The sequence below is a fragment of the Ranitomeya variabilis genome, chromosome 1, assembly GCF_051348905.1.
Source record: "Ranitomeya variabilis isolate aRanVar5 chromosome 1, aRanVar5.hap1, whole genome shotgun sequence".
Taxonomy (NCBI): Eukaryota; Metazoa; Chordata; class Amphibia; order Anura; family Dendrobatidae; genus Ranitomeya; species Ranitomeya variabilis.
This window is the reverse complement of record NC_135232.1, coordinates 897463160-897484256: the sequence shown is the minus strand read 5'-3', so window position 1 is coordinate 897484256 and position 21097 is coordinate 897463160. Positions and strand designations below refer to the sequence as shown.

Here is a 21097-nt window from a genome sequence, read left to right as displayed (position 1 = left end):
GGTGCAGAAGGTTTCTTTCTTGGGCTTTATTTTTTCTCCCTCATCTATGGAGATGGATCCGGTTAAGGTTCAGGCCATTCATGATTGGATTCAACCCACATCCGTGAAGAGCCTTCAGAAATTTTTGGGTTTTGCAAATTTTTATCGTCGTTTCATTGCTAACTTCTCCAGCGTGGTTAAACCCTTGACTGATTTGACGAAAAAAGGCGCTGATGTGGCGAATTGGTCCTCTGCGGCTGTCTCTGCCTTTCAGGAGCTTAAAAGCCGATTTACTTCTGCTCCGGTGTTGCGCCAACCAGATGTTTCTCTTCCGTTTCAGGTTGAGGTTGATGCTTCTGAGATTGGGGCATGGGCCGTTTTGTCTCAGAGGGATTCTGTTGGTTCTTTGATGAAACCGTGTGCCTTCTTCTCCCACAAGTTTTCGCCTGCTGAACGCAATTATGATGTCGGCAATCGGGAGTTGTTGGCTATGAAGTGGGCGTTTGAGGAGTGGCGAAATTGGCTTGATGGAGCTAAGCACCGTATTGTGGTCCTGACCGATCATAAGAATTTGATTTACCTCAAGTCTGCCAAACGGCTGAGTCCTAGACAGGCTCGATGGTCCTTGTTTTTTTCCCGTTTTGATTTCGTGGTTTCGTATCTTCCGGGTTCTAAGAATATTAAGGCTGATGCCCTTTCTAGGAGTTTTTTGCCTGATTCTCCTGAGGTCCTTGAACCGGTCGGCATTCTGAAAGAAGGGGTGGTCCTTTCTGCCATTTCCCCTGATTTACGGCGGGTTCTTCAGGATTTTCAGGCTGATAGACCTGACCGCTGTCCTGTGGGGAAATTGTTTGTTCCTGACAGATGGACTAGTAGAGTGATTTCTGAGGTTCACTGTTCTGTGTTGGCTGGTCATCCTGGTATTTTTGGTACCAGAGATTTGGTTGGTAGGTCCTTTTGGTGGCCTTCGTTGTCACGTGATGTGCGTTCTTTTGTGCAGTCCTGTGGGACTTGTGCACGGGCCAAGCCTTGTTGTTCCCATGCTAGTGGGTTACTTTTGCCATTGCCGGTCCCTGAGAGGCCCTGGACGCATATTTCTATGGATTTTATTTCTGATCTTCCGGTTTCCCAGAGGATGTCGGTTATCTGGGTTGTTTGTGACCAGTTTTCTAAGATGGTTCATTTGGTGCCTTTGCCTAAATTGCCTTCCTCTTCAGAGTTGGTTCCGTTGTTTTTTCAGCATGTGGTTCGTTTGCATGGTATTCCGGAGAATATTGTGCCCGACAGAGGTTCCCAGTTTGTTTCTAGGTTTTGGCGGGCCTTTTGTGCTAGGCTGGGCATTGATTTGTCTTTTTCTTCTGCATTTCATCCTCAGACAAATGGCCAGACCGAGCGAACTAATCAGACTTTGGAGACTTATTTGAGATGCTTTGTGTCTGCCGATCTGGATGATTGGGTGGCCTTTTTGCCATTGGCCGAGTTTGCCCTTAATAATCGGGCTAGTTCGGCTACTTTGGTTTCGCCTTTTTTTGCAATTTTGGTTTTCATCCTCGTTTTTCTTCTGGGCAGGTTGAGCCTTCTGACTGTCCTGGTGTGGATTCTGTGGTTGACAGGTTACAGCAGATTTGGGCTCATGTGGTGGACAATTTGGTGTTGTCTCAGGAGGAGGCTCAACGTTTTGCTAACCGTCGTCGGTGTGTTGGTTCCCGGCTTCGGGTTGGGGATTTGGTTTGGTTGTCTTCCCGTCATGTTCCTATGAAGGTCTCTTCCCCTAAGTTTAAGCCTCGGTTTATTGGTCCTTATAGGATTTCTGAGATTATTAATCCGGTGTCTTTTCGATTGGCGCTTCCGGCCTCTTTTGCTATCCATAATGTCTTCCATAGATCTTTATTGCGGAAATATGTGGTGCCCATTGTTCCCTCTGTTGATCCTCCGGCCCCTGTTTTGGTTGATGGGGAGTTGGAGTATGTGGTTGAGAAGATTTTGGATTCTCGTTTTTCGAGGCGGAGGCTTCAGTACCTTGTCAAATGGAAGGGTTATGGCCAGGAGGATAATTCTTGGGGTTTTGCTTCTGATGTACATGCTGCTGGTTTGGTCCGTGCCTTTCATCTGGCTCGTCCTGATCGGCCTGGGGGCGCTGGTGAGGGTTCGGTGACCCCTGCTCAAGGGGGGGTACTGTTGTGAATTCTGCTTTTGGGCTCCCCCCGGTGGTTGTAGGTGGTAATGCAGTTGTCCTTGAGTTGCAGTCCTGGTCAGGTGTATCTGCTGATTGCAGTTCTGACTGGGGTATTTAGGTGTGCAGGATTCATTAGTCCTTGCCAGTTGTCAATTATTGTTGGGAGGTGTTGACCTCTGCCTGGTTCCTCCTGCCTTCCTGCCAAATCAGCAAAGATAAGTGTCTGGTTTTTTTTCCCTGTGACACACATGCTGTGTGTTTCACAATTCAGTGCTATTCCTTGTGTTTTCTTGTCCAGCTTAGATTGTGTCAGTATTTTCTCAGTCTTGCTGGATTCTCTGGAGTGGCAGATATACATTCCATGTCTTTAGTTAGATTGTGGAACTTTTTGTATTATCTTCTGTGGATATTTTTGGACGGGTTACTGACCGCCTAGTAATCTGTCCTATCCTCTCCTATTTAGCTAGAGTGGCCTCTTTTGCTAAATCCTGTTTTCTACCTGCGTGTGTCTAATCTTCTCCTTCTCACAGTCATTATTTGTGAGGGGCTGCCTATCCTTTGGGGGTCTGCTCTGAGGCAAGATAGCATTCCTATTTCCATCTATAGGGGTATTTAGTCCTCCGGCTGTGTCGAGGTGTCTAGGGTTGTTAAGCACACCCCACGACTACTTCTAGTTGCGGTGTTAGTTCAGGATTTGCGGTCAGTACAGGTTCCACCGACTCCAGAGAAAGTTTCATGCGGCTCCAAGGTCACCGGATCATAACAGCCCTCCTCCACATCTCTTCATCCACCACCACTATATCACCAGGGTGATCGTGGTCTGTGATGCAACACCAACATTATTGTTTTAAAAGGGTGTATATGATGCCCGTCAACAACATTTTTAGACAGTATGTTGATGTATACCCCCCAGGGGGAAATTTTTGTCAGCCCATGCACTAACTGCATGGGCATTACAAGTATAGGAGACCCGCTCCTTTGTAATGGGAACAGATTTTTAGGATGCCCTCCTCCAATGCAGGTTCTTCAGGCTCAACACTGAAATTCTCCACTGCCGCAATCCTCAATAATTGCAGTGTATTGTGAAGTTGACGACTTTCTGTCTACTTTTTTATGTGAGATCCAGCATGGCAGATATGGGAGCCTTCAGTAGGCCCTCAGATGTCAAGTCAATCAATTGCTTATCACTATAGGATCGTTTGATGGAGGGGGCAGTGGTTATCAGAAGTGACAACTGAAATGTTAAACCCTTATAAATGCTCATCTAATGCTAGACAGTGGCATTTTAAAGGTTTAGCTGTCGAAATTGGGGCTAGATTTGATGGCATCAATTATAGTCTGGTTCCTGCAGTGCTGCACAGCCAGTTCCAACGCTTTATGTAGCAGAAGATACATGTACTCTGGGGTTAATGAAATACTTCTTACCTTGTGTGTTCCATTTAGAATACTTTCTTTTTCAGTATGATAAAGATGACCTAATTTATATAAAAATATAAGTATTCATTTAATTTTTTTTTACTATCAATATATTCTGCAATATCAACATACATATGTCTATCCCAGTGGAGCTTACAATCTAATTTTCCTATCTATGGCCTCATTCAGATTTCAGTGCAATCTGCAGAAAATGGTCTGATTTTCAACAGTGATTTGGATCCGATTTTAATTAGTGTTTTATTTTATTACTGCTTTTTACATAGGAAAATAAATAAGAAATTGCAGAGCTTTTCCTACCCATTACAGTTTTAAAATATATATCACATGGATTGCACACAGATGCCAATGTATGCTGTGACTAATTCTTCAGGAAACCGGTAATTTTTGGTCATTTTAAATTCAGACATTATCTTTTGGCGTAAACATGGTCCATAAAAAAACGCCGATTATTTTGATTATAACATGCAGAAGTTCCTACTGGGAGAATAACGGTTAGAGCACGTACTTGAAAATCACATGTCTGAATGAGGCCTTAGACACATATTTTCTGCCAAACTGTTATGAAATTAATTCACTGATTATTTTATTTTTGATAGAATCTAACAATCATACAAGAATTACAGTTTACTTATCTCTAACTTCTGGAAATCACTAAAACATTTTAATGGAAACTTTAAAATAATTATTATGTTGTACATTCTGGTGACAGATTGCAATTTATTAAAAATGAGTTGTGGCATGTAAAACACATATACAGTATTTGCCCTGCACGATAGTATCAATTTAACTTGTGTTTTAACAGTCCTGAGATACTACAGAAATTACAGCTCATAGTGCATTTTTAATATAAGAATATCTAGCATAATAGGTGGTGTAATTTCAGAGTAAGTTCAGACTAGTAACATGAACACAGATCAATTACATTATGGAAGAAATTTTAAAAAATCACATGCGTTTGATAAACTCATATTAGACAGAATTATATATATATACATATGCTGTACATACAGTGGGTGCGGAAAGTATTCAGACCCCTTAAATTTTTTACTCCTTGCTTCATTGCAGCCATTCGGTAAATTCAAAAAAAGTTCATATTTTTTCATTACTGTACACTCTGCACCCCATCTTCACTACTGATAAAAAAAGAATTGTAGAAATGTTTGCAAATTTAAAAAGAAAAAAAAAGAAATATCACATGGTCATAAGTATTCAGCCCCTTTGCTCAGTGTTGAGTAGAAGCACCCATTTGAGCTACTACAGCCATGAATCTTCTTGAAAACGTTGCAAGAAGTTTTTCACACCTGGATTTGGAGATACTCTGCCATTCTTCCTTGCATATCTTCTCCAGTTTTGTCAGGTTGGATGGGGAACGTTGGTGGATAGCCATTTTCAGGTCTCTCCAGAGATGCTCAATTGGGTTTAGGCCAGGGCTCTGGCTGGGCCAGTCAAGGATGGTCACAGAGTTGTTCTGAAGCCACTCCTTTGTTATTTCAGCTGTGTGCTTGGGGTCATTGTCTTGTGGGAATGTGAGCCTTCGGCCAAGTCTGAGGTCCAGAGCACTCTGGAAGAGGTTTTCATCCAGGATATCTCTGTACTTGGCCGCATTCATGTTTCCTTCAATTGCAACCAGTCGCCGGGTCCCTGAAGCTGAAAAACACCTCCATAGCATGATGCTGCCTCCACCATGTCTCACTGTTGGTTTTGTATTGGGCAGGTGATAAGCAGTGCCTGGTTGTCTCCACACCTACCGCTTAGAATTATCACCAAAATGTTCTATCTTCGTCTCATCAGACCAGGGAATCTTAATTCTCATAGTCTGAGAGTCCTTCATGTGTTTTTAGCAAACTCTATGCGGGCTTTTGTATGCCTTCCACTGAGGAGATGCTTCTGTCGGACCATTCTGCCATGAAGGCCCAACTGGTTGAGGGCTGCAGTGATAGTTGACTTTGTGCAACGTTCTCCCATCTCGATACTGCATCTCTGGAGTTCAGAAACAGTGATCTTGGGATTCTTCGTTACCTCTCTCACCAAGGATCTTCTCCCTCGATTGCTCAGTTTGGCTGGACGACCAGGTCTAGGAAGACTTCTGGTGGTCCTAAACTTCTTCAATTTAAGGATTATGGAGGCCACTGTGCTCTTATTCTGTTGTAACCTTTGCCAGATGTGTGCCTTGCCACAATTCTGTCTCTGAGCTCCTTGGCCAGTTCTTTTGACCTCATGATTCTCATTTGGTATGACATGTACTGTAAGCTGTGATGTCTTATATAGACAGGTGTCTGCAAATCAAGTCCTGTCAGTTTAACCCCTTCCCGACCTTTGACGCCATGTAGGCGTCATGAAAGTCGGTGCCAATCCGACCCATGACGCCTATGTGGCGTCATGGAATGATCGCATCCCTGCAGATCGGGTGAAAGGGTTAACTCCTATTTTACCCGATCTGCAGGGAGAGGGGGAGTTGTACTTCAGCCCAGGGGGGGTGGCTTTGCCCCCACGTGGCTACGATCGCTCTGATTGGCTGTTGAAAGTGCAACAGCCAATCAGAGCAATTTGCAATATTTCACCTATGAAAATGGTGAAATATTGCAATCCAGCCATGGCCGATGCTGCAATAGCATCTGCCATGGCTGGAAATCATGTTCTGCCCCCCCCACCGCCCCCGATCTCCTCCCCAGTCCTCCGTTCTCTCCGGTACCCCCCTCCGTCCCCCTGTCCGCTCCCCCGTGCTCCTGTCCGCTCCCCCGTGCTCCTGTCCGCTCCCCCGGTCCTCCGATCCCCCCCCTGTGCTCCGATCCACCCCCTTACCACCCCCTCATACTTACCGAGCCTCCCGAAGTCGGTCCGTCTTCTCCCTGGGCGCCGCCATCTTCCAAAATGGCGGGCGCATGCGCAGTGCGCCCGCCGCATCTGCCGGCCGGCCAAGTACATTTTGATCGCTGTGGTAGGTTCTATCACAGCGATCAAAATAAAAAAATAATAAATAAACCCCCCCCCTTTATCACCCCCATAGGTAGGGACAATAATAAAATAAAGAAAATATATATATATTTTTTTTCCACTAGGGTTAGGGTTAGAACTAGGGTTAGAACTAGAACTAGGGGTAGGATCGGCAGCGGATACACAGCGGATCGGCAGCGGATCGGCCGCGGATCGGCAGCGGATCGGCCGCGGATCCGCAGCGGATACACAGCGGATCGGCAGCGGATCGGCAGCGGATCCGCAGCGGATCGGCAGCGGATCGGCCGCGGATCCGCAGCGGATCGGCCGCGGATCGGCAGCGGATACACAGCGGATCCGCAGCGGATCGGCAGCGGATCCGCAGCGGATCAGCAGCGGATCGGCCGCGGATCCGCAGCGGATCGGCAGCGGATCGGCCGCGGATCGGCAGCGGATACACAGCGGATCCGCAGCGGATACGCAGCGGATCGGCCGCGGATCGGCAGCGGATCGGCAGCGGATCCGCAGCGGATCGGCAGCGGATCGGCAGCGGATCCGCAGCGGATCGGCAGCGGATCGGCCGCGGATCCGTAGTGGATCGGCAGCCGATCCGCAGCGGATTGGCAGCGGATCCGCAGCGGATTGGCAGCGGATCCGCAGCGGATTGGCCGCGGATCCGCAGCGGATCCGCAGCGGATTGGCCGCGGATCCGCAGCGGATTGGCCGCGGATCCGCAGCGGATTGGCCGCGGATCCGCAGCGGATTGGCCGCGGATCCGCAGCGGATCCGCTGCCGATCCGCTGCGGATCCGCAGCGGATCGGCCGCGGATCGGCAGCGGATACAAAGCGGATCGGCAGCGGATCGGCAGTGGATCGGCAGCGGATCCGCAGCAGATCCGCAGCGGATCGGCCGCGGATCGGCAGCGGATCGGCAGCGGATCCGCAGCGGATCGGCAGCGGATCGGCCGCGGATCCGTAGCGGATCGGCAGCGGATCCGCAGCGGATTGGCAGCGGATCCGCAGCGGATTGGCAGCGGATCCGCAGCGGATTGGCCGCGGATCCGCAGCGGATCCGCAGCGGATTGGCCGCGGATCCGCAGCGGATTGGCAGCGGATCCGCAGCGGATTGGCCGCGGATCCGCAGCGGATTGGCCGCGGATCCGCAGCGGATTGGCCGCGGATCCGCAGCGGATTGGCCGCTGCAAATTCGAAGCAGTTTTCCATCAGGTTTACAGTACCATGTACACCTAAGGAAAACCAAATCCGCTGTGCCCATGGTGCGGAAAATTCCGTGCAGAAACGCTGCGTTGTATTTTCCGCAGCATGTCAATTCTTTGTGCGGATTCCGCAGCATTTTACACCTGTTCCTCAATAGGAATCCGCAGGTGAAATCCGCACAAAAAAACACTGGAAATCTGCTGTAAATCCGCAGGTAAAACGCAGTGCCTTTTACCTGCAGATTTTTCAAAAATCGTGCGGAAAAATCTCACACGAATCCGCAACGTGGGCACATAGCCTTAGGGTTAGGGTTGGAATTAGAGTTAGGGTTGGAATTAGGGCTAGGGTTGGAAATAGGGTTAAGATTAGGCTTGTGGTTAGGGTTACGGATAGGGTTAGGGGTGTGTTGGGGTTACAGTTGTGGTTAGGGTTGGGATTAGGGTTACGGTTGGGATTAGGGTTAGGATTAGGGTTGGAATTAGGGTTACAGGTGTGTTGCGGTTAGGGTTGTGGTTAGGGGTGTGTTGGGGTTAGGGTTGTGATTAGGGTTATGGCTACAGTTGGGATTAGGATTAGGGGTGTGTTGGGGTTAGTGTTGAAGTTAGAATTGAGGGGTTTCCACTGTTTAGGCACATCAGGGGTCTCCAAACGCAACATGGCGCCACCATTGATTCCAGCCAATCTTGCGTTCAAAAAGTCAAATGGTGCTCCTGCCCTTCCAAGCCCCAACGTGCGCCCAAACAGTGGTTTACCCCCACATTTGGGGTACCAGCGTACTCAGGACAAACTGGGCAACAACTTTTGGGGTCCAATTTCTCCTGTTACCCTTGCAAAAATAAAAAATTACTTGCTAAAACATAATTTTTGAGGAAAGAACAATTATTTTTTATTTTCACGCCTCTGCGTTATAAACTTCTGTGAAGCACTTGGGGGTTGAAAGTGCTCACCACACATCTAGATAAGTTCCTTCGGGGGTCTAGTTTCCAAAATGGGGTCACTTGTGGGGTGTTTCTACTGTTTAGGCACATCAGGGGCTCTGCAAATGCAATGGGACGCCCGCAGACCATTCCATCAAAGTCTGCATTTCAAATGTCACTACTTCCCTTCCGAGCCCTGACGTGCGCCCAAACAGTGGTTTACCCCCACATATGGGGTATCAGCATACTCACAACAAACTGGGCAACAAATATTGGGGTCCAAATTCTCCTGTTACCCTTGTGAAAATAAAAAATTGCTTGCTAAAACATCTTTTTTGAGGAAAGAAAAATGATTTTTTATTTTCACGGCTCTGCGTTGTAAACTTCTGTGAAGCACTTGGGGGTTGAACGTGCTCACCACACATCTAGATAAGTTCCTTGGGGGGTCTAGATTCCAAAATGGGGTCACTTGTGGGGGGTTTCTACTGTTTAGGCATATCAGGGGCTCTGCAAACGTAACATGATGCCCGCAGACCATTCCATCAAAGTCTGCATTCCAAAACGTCACTACTTCCCTTCCGAGCCCCGGCATGTGCCCAAACAGTGGTTTACCCCCACATATGGGGTATCAGCGTACTCAGGAGAAACTGGACAACAACTTTTGGGGTCCAATTTCTCCTGTTACTCTTGCAAAAATAAAAAATTCTGGGCTAAAAAAATATTTTTGAGGAAAGGAAACACATTTATTATTTTCACGGCTCTGCGTTATAAACTTCTGTGAAGCACTTGGGGGTTCAAAGTGCTCACCACACATCTAGATAAGTTCCCTTGGGGGTCTAGTTTCCAAAATGGAGTCACTTGTGGGGAGTTCCTACTGTTTAGGCACATCAGGGGCTCTGCAAACGCAACCTGATGCCCGCAGAGCATTCCATCAAAGTCTGCATTTCAAAACGTCACTACTTCCCTTCCGAACCCCGACGTGTGCCAAAACAGTGGTTTACCCCCACATATGGGGTATCAGCGTACTCAGGAGAAACTGGACAACAACTTTTGGGGTCCAATTTCTCCTGTTACTCTTGCAAAAATAAAAAATTCTGGGCTAAAAAAATATTTTTGAGGAAAGGAAACACATTTATTATTTTCACGGCTCTGCGTTATAAACTTCTGTGAAGCACTTGGGGGTTCAAAGTGCTCACCACACATCTAGATAAGTTCCCTTGGGGGTCTAGTTTCCAAAATGGAGTCACTTGTGGGGAGTTCCTACTGTTTAGGCACACAGGGGCTCTCCAAACGCGACATGGTTTCCGCTAATGATTGGAGCTAATTTTCCATTCAAAAAGCCAAATGGCATGCCTTCCCTTCCGAGCCCTGCCGTGCGCCCAAACAGTGGTTTACCCCCACATATGGGGTATCATCGTACTCAGGACAAACTGGACAACAACATTTGGGGTCCAATTTCTCCTATTACCCTTGGGAAAATAAAAAATTCTGGGCTAAAAATCATTTTTGAGGAAAGAAAAATTATTTTTTTATTTTCACGGCTCTGCGTTATAAACTTCTGTGAAGCACCTGGGGGTTATAAGTGCTCACTATGCATCTAGATAAGTTCCTTGGGGGGTCTAGTTTCCAAAATGGGGTCACTTGTAGGGGAGCTCCAATGTTTAGGCACACAGGGGCTCTCCAAACGCGACATGGTGTCCGCTAACGATTGGAGCTAATTTTCCATTCAAAAAGTCAAATGGCACGCCTCCCCTTCCGAGCCTTGCCGTGCACCCAAACAGTGGTTTACCCCCACATATGAGGTATCGGCATACTCAGGAGAAATTGCCCAACAAATTTTAGGATCCATTTTATCCTGTTGCCCATGTGAAAATGAAAGAATTGAGGCTAAAAGAAATTTTGTGTGAAAAAAAGTACTTTTTCATTTTTGCGGATCAATTTGTGAAGCACCTTGGGGTTTAAAGTGCTCACTATGCCTCTAGATGAGTTCCTTGGGGGGTCTAGTTTCCAAAATGGGGTCACTTGTGGAGGAGCTCCAATGTTTAGGCACACAGGGGCTTTCCATACGCAGCATGGTGTCCGCTAACGATGGAGATAATTTTTCATTCAAAAAGTCAAATGGCGCTCCATCCCTTCCGAGCCTTACCATGTGCCCAAACAGTGGTTTACCCCCACATGTGAGGTATTGTTGTACTCAGGAGAAATTGCCCAACAAAATTTAGGATCCATTTTATCCTGTTGCCCATGTGAAAATGAAAAAATTGAGGCTAAAATAATTTTTTTGTGAAAAAAAAGTACTTTTTCATTTTTACGGATCAATTTGTGAAGCACCTGGGGGTTTAAAGTGCTCACTATGCTTCTAGATAAGTTCCTTGGGGGGTCTAGTTTCCAAAATGTGGTCACTTGTGGGGGAGCTCCAATGTTTAGGCACACGGGGGCTCTCCAAACGCGACATGGTGTCCGCTAAAGATTGGAGCCAATTTTTCATTCAAAAAGTCAAATGGCGCTCCTTCCCTTCCGAGCCCTGACGTGTGCCCAAACAGTGGTTTACCCCCACATTTGAGGTATCAGCGTACTCAGGACAAATTGGACAACAACGTTCCTTGTCCAGTTTCTCCTTTTACCCTTGGGAAAATAAAAAAATTGTTGCTAAAAGATCATTTTTGTGACTAAAAAGTTAAATGTTCATTTTTTACTTCCATGTTGCTTCTGCTGCTGTGAAACACCTGAAGGGTTAATAAACTTCTTGAATGTGGTTTTGAGCACCTTGAGGGGTGCAGTTTTTAGAATGGTGTCACTTTTGGGTATTTTCAGCCATATAGAACCCTCAAAATGACTTCAAATGTGAGGTGGTCCCTAAAAAAAATGGTTTTGTAAATTTTGTTGTAAAAATGAGAAATCACTGGTCAAATTTTAACCCTTATAACTTCCTAGCAAAAAAAAAAAATTGTTTCCAAAATTGTGCTGATGTAAAGTAGACATGTGGGAAACGTTATTTATTAACTATTTTGTGTCACATAACTCTCTGGTTTAACAGAATAAAAATTCAAAATGTGAAAATTGCGAAATTTTCAAATTTTTTGCCAAATTTCCATTTTTTTCACAAATAAACTCAGAAATTATCGACCTAAATTTACCACTAACATGAAGCCCAATATGTCACGAAAAAACAATCTCAGAATCGCTAGGATCCGTTGAAGCGTTCCTGAGTTATTACCTCATAAAGGGACACTGGTCAGAATTTCAAAAAACGGCAAGGTCATTAAGGCCAAAATAGGCTGGGTCATGAAGGGGTTAATTTAACACAGCTGGACTCCAATGAAGGAGTAGAACCATCTCAAGGAGTATCACAAGGAAATGGACAGCATGTAACTTAAAAATTAGTGAATGAGCAAAGGGTAGGAATACTTATGACCATGTGATATTTCAGTTTTTCTGTTTTTAAAAATGTGCAAAAATTTCTACATTTCTGTTTTTCTTCAGTCAAGATGGCATGCAGAGTGTGAAAAAAAATGAACTTTGTTGAATTTACCAAATGGCTGCAAAGAAACAAAGAGTGAAAAATTTAAAGGGGTCTGAATACACAGGACAGACCAAAAGTTTGGACACACCTTCTCATTCAAAGATTTTTCTGTATTTTCATGACTATAAAAAATGTACATTCACACTGAAGGCATCAAAACTATGAACTAACACATGTGGAATCATATACTTAACAAAAAATGTGAAACAACTGAAAATATGTCTTATATTATAGGCTCTTCAAAGTAGCCACCTTTTTCTTTGATTACTGCTTTGCACACTCTTGGCATTCTCTTGATGAGCTTCAACAGGTATTCACCGGAAATGGCCTTCCAACAGTCTTGAAGGAGTTCCCAGAGATGTTTAGCACTTATTGGTCCTTTTGCCTTCACTCTGCGGTCCAGCTCACCCCAAACCATCTCAATTGGGTTCAGGTCTGGTGACTGTGGAGGCAAGGTCATCTGGCATAGCACCCCATCACTCTCCTTTTTGATAAAATAGCCCTTACACAGCCTGGAGGTGTGCTTGGGGTCATTGTCCTGTTGAAAAATAAATGATGGTCCAACTAAACACAAACCGGATGGAATAGCATGCCGCTGCAAGATGCTGTGGTAGCCATGCTGGTTCAGTATGCCTTTAATTTTGAATAAATCCCCAACAGTGTCACCAGCAAATCACCCCCACACCATCACACCTCCTCTTCCATGCTTCACGGTGGAAACCAGGCATGTAGAGTCCATCCGTTCACCTTTTCTGAGTCGCACAAAATCACGGTCGTAGGACCAAAGATCTCAAATTTGGACTCATCAGACCAAAGCACAGATTTCCACTGGTCTACTATCCATTCCTTGTGTTCTTTAGCCCAAACAAGTCTCTTCTGCTTGTTGCCTGTCCTTAGCAGTGGTTTCCTAGAAGCTATTTTACCATGAAGGCCTGCTGCACAAAGTCTCCTCTTAACAGTTGTTGTAGAGATGTGTCTGCTGCTAGAACTCTGTGTGGCATTAACCTGGTCTCTAATCTGAGCTGCAGTTAACCTGCAATTTCTGAGGCTGATGACTTGGATAAACTTATCCTCAGAAGCAGAGGTGACTCTTGGTCTTCCTTTCCAGGGGCGGTCCTCATGTGAGTCAGCTTCTTTGTAGCGCTTGATGGTTTTTGCAACTGCACTTGAGGACGCTTTCAAAGTTTTCCAAATTTTTCAGACTGACTGACCTTCATTTGTTAAAGTAATGATGGCCAATCGTTTTTCTTTACTTAGCTGCTTTTTTTTTTTTGCCATAATACAAATTCTAACAGTCTATTCAGTAGGACTATCAGCTGTGTATCCACCAGATTTCTGCACAACACAACTGATGGTCCCAACCCCATTTATAAAGCAAGAAATCACACTTCTTAAACCTGACAGGGCACACCTGTGAAGTTAAAACCATTTCCGGCGACTACCTCTTGAAGCTCATCAAGAGAATGCCAAGAGTGTGCAAAGCAGCAATCAAAGCCAAAGGTGGCTACTTTGAAAAACCTAGAATATAAGACATATTTTCAGTTCATATCTTTTTGTTAAGTATATAATTCCACGCCTTCAGTATGAATGTACAATTTTCATAGTTATGAAAATACTGAAAAATCTTTGAATGAGAAGGTGTGTCCAAACTTTTGGTCTGTACTGTATATATATTTAGTGGCTTGTGAAAGTATTTTCCCCACTCCCCCCTTGGCAGTGAAGTGAAAAAAATATAGACATAAATTTAATTTATGGTATCATTTTAAAAAACTGGCATGTGCATATGTGTTCAACCCTTTTCCACCACAGCCTCTAAAAAAAATTTTTGTGCAAGAATTTACTTTCATAAGTCACATAGTTAGTGAAAGGAAGTACCCCTGTGTGCTGAAGTGTCACATCATCTGTCAGTATAAACACTCATTTTCTGAAAGGCCACAGAGTCTGTAACACCAACAAGCAAGAGGCACCACTAACCAAGCAACACCATGAAGACCAAGGAGATCATCAAACAAGTCAGGGACAAAATGTCACGGAGAGACTAGGTGGGTGAGAGCTTATAACCCGGGCCCCTGCAATTTTCCTAAGACTAGGGAAATACTGACTGGCCCTCTACCTGAAGTTTACACTGATGGTGTGCATGTTCAGGCCTCGAACCTCACCCTGCCTCCTGATACAACCCTGAGCTGGAAACCTCCGCCCTCCACCCAGTGAATGCAATACACCAGTACCCACAGTTAGCACAGACAAGGATAAAGGAAAATATACATCACGCTGCTGTCTCTCAGGAATACACTATAAATGTGCAGGGCAAAATAAACACAAATATAGGAAGGAGTAAATAAGACAAGGGAAAATACACCACCAGCAACGATACTCCAATGACCAGCTCTCCACTCCAGACCGAGATAACAAATGTGCAAGACAGAAGCTATAATCGGCGACACCCAATGATCAGGAGAACCATAAAAAGGCAATGGGCATGGCCCAGCCTTCAATCCGTGAATCAGGTAAATTAACCCCGGAACAGCTAGACAAAATCTAGCCGACGCCAATGAGTAAATAGTGGTAAAAAGCGGAATTACCGCTGTCTGTCGGATGACCTGGTCTGAACAGCGTCTGACATGACACAAAGTTGTTGAGAAGTAAAAGTCAGGGTCGGGTTATAGAAAAATATTCCAATCTCTGATGATCCCCCGGAGCACTATCAAATCCATTATCATCAAATGGAAAGAAAATGGTACCACAACAAAGCTGCCAAAAGAGGTTCGTCCACCAAAACTCTCACCCCAGGCAAGGGGTGCATTAATAATAGATGCAGCACAGAGACCATAGGTAACCCTGAAGGAGCTGCAGAATTCCCAAGTAGAGACTGAAGTTTCTGTCCATATGACCACAATAAGTCGTACACTCCATAGAGGTGGCCTTTATGGCAGAGTGGGCAGAAAAAAGCCTTTACTTACACACAAAAGTAAGGCTCATTTTGACTTTTCCAAAAGATATGTAGGAGACTCCCCAAATGTAGGGAGGAAGGAGCTGAGGTCACATAAGACTAGAATTGGACTTTTTGGCCATCGTAAATGCTATGTCTGGTGCAAAATTAACATAGCTCATCACTCCAAGAACCCAGCAGGGACAGTGAAAATAGTCATGGGAAAGATAAATGGCACAAGATACAGGGATATTATTGAGCAAATCTCTTTCAGTCTGTCAGGATTTGAAACTGGGAAAGAGGTTGATCTTCCAACAACATAATGACCCAAAGAAACACTGCTAAATCAACACTTGGGTAGTTTAGTGAGAAACATAAATGTTTTGGCGTGGCCTAGTCAAATCCAATTAAGAATCTCTGTTCAGATTTGAATATTGCTGTTCACCAAAGGAAACCATCTAACTTAAAGAAGCTGGAGCAGTTTTGCCTTGAGGAATGGGCAAAAATCCCAGTGGCAAGGTGTGGAAAGCTCATAGGGTATTATCAAAAACAACTTGCAGCTATAATTGCTGCAAAGGAGGCTCTACAAAGTACTGATTTTAGGAGGATGAATAGTTATGTACAGTAACATTTTCTGTTATTTTGTACTATTTGTTGTTTGCTTCAGAATAAAAAGAAAACCAAATGTTTACAGTTGTAGGCATGTTCTTTACATGGACCAATGCAAACCCTCAAAACAATCAGTGAAATTCCAGGTTGTAAGGTAGCAAAATACAAAAAATGCCAAGGAGGGGTGAATACTTTTGCAAGCCACAAACAGACCGGTGGCTTTTCCGACAAGTGGAAGTGGTGATCACGGCACTCAGGGTTTCTTGGAGGTGCACAAGTTAGATATCCAACCCGTATAGTATAAATAAGAATTACTTGGCACTCTGGAGATATTTTTTGCAAATTTTTAGAAAAGGATTTTTATTCGGTGCATCCAGCTCAACATATATAAACGTTTTCGGTCTATACACAAAAGACCTTCATCAGATACAATAGTGAGTGCTGGAGCCACTGACAATGTGTATCAGCCGACACGCTGATACAAGCAACAGCCACGGAAAGGGAGCGCAGGGCGCCTTAATGTATGAGGCGATGTATGTAACAAGCGCTATGGGAGAGCGAGGTACTCGCAGGGGAGAGAGCGCTGAAAAACCGCCGATGCCACAGACGCCGTGCTGCGGGGAAGAGACGCTCCCAGTCCTGGGAGCGTCTCTTCCCCGCAGCACGGCGTCTGTGGCGTCGGCGGTTTTTCAGCGCTCTCTCCCCTGCGAGTACCTTGCTCTCCCATAGCGCTTGTTACATACATCGCCTCATACATTAAGGCGCCCTGCGCTCCCTTTCCGTGGCTGTTGCTTGTATCAGCGTGTCGGCTGATACACATTGTCAGTGGCTCCAGCACTCACTATTGTATGTGATGAAGGTCTTTTGTGTATAGACCGAAAACGTTTATATATGTTGAGCTGGATGCACCGAATAAAAATCCTTTTCTAAAAATTTGCAAAAAATATCTCCAGAGTGCCAAGTAATTCTTATTTATGGCTTTTCCGACAAGAGCGTGACAGCTGCATAAAAATACAAAACTGTCACGCTTGGGTCAGGAGAGCAGCCAGCCAGTCCGGTCACTGCATTCTGACCTCAGTCCAATTTATACGGCTGTCTAACTGCACCCTAAAGCTGTTTTTAATCAATGCTGGCTCCTACTTGCCTTTTAAATTTGTGGGCATCTAGCTAGGGAACTGTGCTTTTGGTATATAGCAATATTAGGTTGTTATATTGAAATATTAGGTTAGGGTCCCATCAAGGAAAGTTATGCCTTGCTATGACTGATGGACTCTCATGAATTTGTTTAATTTATGAGCTAAGTACCTACGTTTTTATAAATATATTCTATATAGCAGTGGAGCAGTTCAAATGTTATATATTCAATGTTTGCATACATCCTAGTGCTTGCATTGTGCTGCTGTAATCTTTTATAAACACTTTAGAAAAAACAATGATATTAGGTCAAAGAGTAGAATATAAAAATTAATACTTTAATCATTAAAAATTGAAAATTGACAACCAGTGAATGGAGACAATATATAGAACAAAAACAGCTGAGGGCCCCCTGACGAAGGTTGTTTTTCCGAAACGCGCGTTGGGGCGGAGGCAGGCTTGTGGAGTGTCCCTGCACTGCGGTGGGTAAGACATTGTTCACTATATTAAGTATTTCTGTTTGTACACTATTATAATAGATGAATATATGAGTGTGTTCAGCGGCTATATGACCATCTTAGACAGCTACTTTGGGCCGCCCAAATACAATGTCTGGTGGTTATCCCATAATTTAAAGGATTAAGTATTCAACCCTAACTATATTCTATTGGGTATCCCATTGCGGTGCAGTATTAAGTATTAAGTATTTTGGACTTTGTTCCTTGTATGATAAGATTGTTGATTCGGACCTCCTGTATACTGGCCTCCTGCTAATGTTTCATGACACTCAGCTGTTTTTGTACTATATATTGTCTCCATTCACTGGTTGTCAATTTTCAATTTTTAATGAATAAAGTATTAATTTTTATATTCTACTCTTTGAGCTAATATCATCGTTTTTTCTAAAGCGTTTATGTTTCATATTTGATGATAGGTTGTATGATGGTCCTATCTATGGGTACTAATTATCTACAATTATTTATGTACCATGCTTAAAAACGCTATAAGATGCTGTAATCTTTTGTAGCTACTCAGAAGTTTGCTATGGGGTCTAATGAATTCTAGCTATTCGCTGATACGGTCCATTAAGTATTTGTGAGTAACACAAATGAGATTACTCACCATTTTTTCCATTGTTTTGCACTGTAGTATGTTCTTTATTAAATTTCTTCGCATCCATGTGTTCAGTCACAACAAAGATACACAGCGCCACTTGTGACAAGACCAGAAACACTATAAAAATAGTATGACAAAGCCATTGTGGATGTGACCATGTCACGTTTGCAGTCAATCTTCTTAAGTTAGATTTCCTAAAACATTAGAAGAAGCATGCCATTAAATTTAATCCTCTTATATAAAGCCACAAGGATACAAATAGGCCGATTTAAGTGCTACAATTCTAAGGATCTTTTATAAAATCATAATGAGTAACAATTGTACAATGGTTTTTCCATTTGTGGCTGATTATTGTATAATATTGCTTGCAGTCTTTCTTTCCTATATTGATTGATGTTATGCATTCCTATATTAATGCTTGAAATAACTTAAATTGATTTTCATTTTATTTGATGACACAAATTCTTATTAACTCAGCCTAATCTCAATACCGATGAAAGGGATCATCATAAAACCAAAGGAATTTCGAGACACCAGATGCAGTCCCATGTACAATGCAAAGTAAACTCACCTTTATTATATATTTATACGAGTTATAGTAGACAAACACTGTTACACACAGTTGTGTTCCTGCCATATCCAATTTTCATTTTTGCACCTTTTTTTTCTATCCCCTTTATCCAAGATTTAGACATTTTTATTTTTTTGTCAACATAACTGTAAAAGGCTTTGATTCTTTGCGTGATGAGTTCAAATATTTAAATGACAGCATTTATTTTTGGTATACAATGTACTGGAAATCAGAAAGAATTTCCAAGAGTGGTAAAATAGTGGGAAAAAAAAATGTTGGCCTTGTTTTTAGGTTTTGTTTGCACAGTGTTCATAAAGCTGTTAGAATGAAATTGGATCATGATTTGTATGCAATCATAGTCATGATTACTGTGTTACTATATTTGTACTGTGTAAGTGTTATTTTTATGTAAGTGGTGAAAAAAATTGGTGGATGAAAATTTTGCAAACATGGAAATTTGCTTTATGTCGTCATTTTCTGAAACCCATAACTGTTTTTCCATTGGTGGACCTGTGTGTAGGCTTGTTTTTTGCATGCCATTCTGATGTTTTTATTAATGCCATTATGGGGTACATACAAAATTTAGACCATTTTTTGTTATTTTTATTTCATTTTTTAGGAAGGCGAGTAAGCCAAAAAACATGTTTACTACATAGGTTAATTAAGTTTATAACTTTAGAACTTTAGTGCAGCAATAACAAGTATGTTTAATTTTTTTAGGGGGAGATAGGAGGTGATTCCGTCTTTTATATTTTTAATCTTTCTTATATTTTAAAACCTTTTTTATTGTTTACTTTAATTTTTAGTCCCTAAAAGGACTTGAACCTGTGAACGTTTGTTTTACAAATCGCAAACCTGCAATACTGCAGTACTGCAGCATGTAGCGATAATGATGTTCTGCTTTGAAAGCTGTCTATAGCTTGGGATTTATATTGAGATCAAAATTGCAGTGACAAGGACCTTCAGCAGTCAATTCACTGACACCCAGCAGTCGCATTGTTGGCAGGAAGTGGCACGTACACACTGGCAATCAGTATTTAATCAGTATTTAAATGGATAAACACAAGTAATCAGGCATATAAGTATTATATCCTCTGGATTCTTCAGATTTGTGACTTGTTGTTCTGCATTATCTTTTTTTTATGGCCTTGGGTTCGATCTCAAGCCATGGCGACTTCATGGACAAATGATTTGTGAGCTGTAGGAAGAACAATCTTGTGCAATCCTAGATCCCACCAGGGTCTTCTCTGTTAATCTTTATAGTACTAAGCCATCAGGTTGTTGGTCTTCCTCCTCGTCTTGTTCCTTCTATTCTTTTCCGATCATGGTGTTCTTTTTCAGTGATGCTGTCTTCGTATGATGTGTCCAAAATAGGCAAGTCACATCTTGGTGATCCGTGCTTCCAGTAACAGGTCTGGCTTGATTTGCTCCAAATTTTATTTATTTGTTCTTCTCGCCATCCATAGAATTGATAACATCCTTCTCAAGCACCGCATTTCAAAGAAATTCTTCTTTTGTATTTGTTCTTTATGATTCAGGTTTCATTATTACCCTGTGAGTAATGCCCCCTTTGTAAAGACAATAATAGTTAGCGCTTAATAAAAAAGCCAAAATCTCTGGAACTATTCAGCAGCTTTTAAAAAACAAACAAACATAAAATGGTGAACTCAAAGGAGCAGCGGAAAAAAAGGAGAGGCTTCTTCTAACAAGTCCTCTTTAAAGGGAATCTGCCACCTATTTTTCGTATATAAGCTTCGGCCACCACCATCAGGGGCTTACTTACAGCATTCTGTAATGCTGTAGATAAGCCCCCAATGTAACCTGAAAGATGAGAAAAACAAATTAGATTATACTCACCTGGGGGGCGGTCCGCTGCGGTCTGGGTCCATCACCTCCCATCTTCATGCGATGACTTCCTCTTCTCTGCTTCCTGTCGCTGCTCCTGCACAGGTGTACTTTATCTGACCTGTTGAGGGCAGAGCAAAGTTCTGCAGTGCGCAGGCGCTGGGAAAAGTCAGAGAGGCCCAGTGCCTACGCACTGCAATACTTTGCTCTGCCCTCAACAGGTCAGATAAAGTACACCTGTGCAGGAAGCAAAGAAGAGGAAGTCATTGCATGAAGATGGGAGGTGCCGGACCCGGCCCACCACGCCCATCAGACCGGACGGCACCGGACTGCCCCCAGATGATTATAATCTAACTGTTTTTCTTATCTTTCTGGTTACATTGGGGGCTTATCTACAGCATTACAGAATGCATTACAGAATGCCCCTGATGGCGGTAGCCGAAGCTTATATATGAAAAAGTAGGTGACAGATTCCCTTTAAGCTGTGCCAGAATTTATAATGTAAGCTACTATGGGAAATATACTACCATGACTTATAATCAGGTTCCATTATGGTATTTGTAATTTTGACAAAAATTGCTTCAGCGTACATATTTAGAGGAATTGCATATTTACAACAAACCTGGTTTATCAACTATCTCTGTTTTATCTGTGCAGAATAATAAAAGTAAATAAATATTACATGCATTATGACAACACATTCTTGTTA

General features: G+C 43.4%; 1 protein-coding gene across 1 annotated transcript in view; it reads right to left on the bottom strand.

Annotated features, from left to right (window-relative positions):
• LOC143788784 (uncharacterized) overlaps positions 1-21097 on the bottom strand; it is a 170038-nt gene that overhangs the window by 127630 nt on the left and 21311 nt on the right. Inside the window, exons 2-3 of the mRNA XM_077278669.1 lie at positions 17979-18166; positions 3581-3630 (exon numbers count right to left, since the gene is read on the bottom strand). Coding sequence (XP_077134784.1) covers positions 3581-3630; positions 17979-18166 — 238 coding nt within the window. The remainder of the gene's footprint in view (positions 1-3580; positions 3631-17978; positions 18167-21097) is intronic.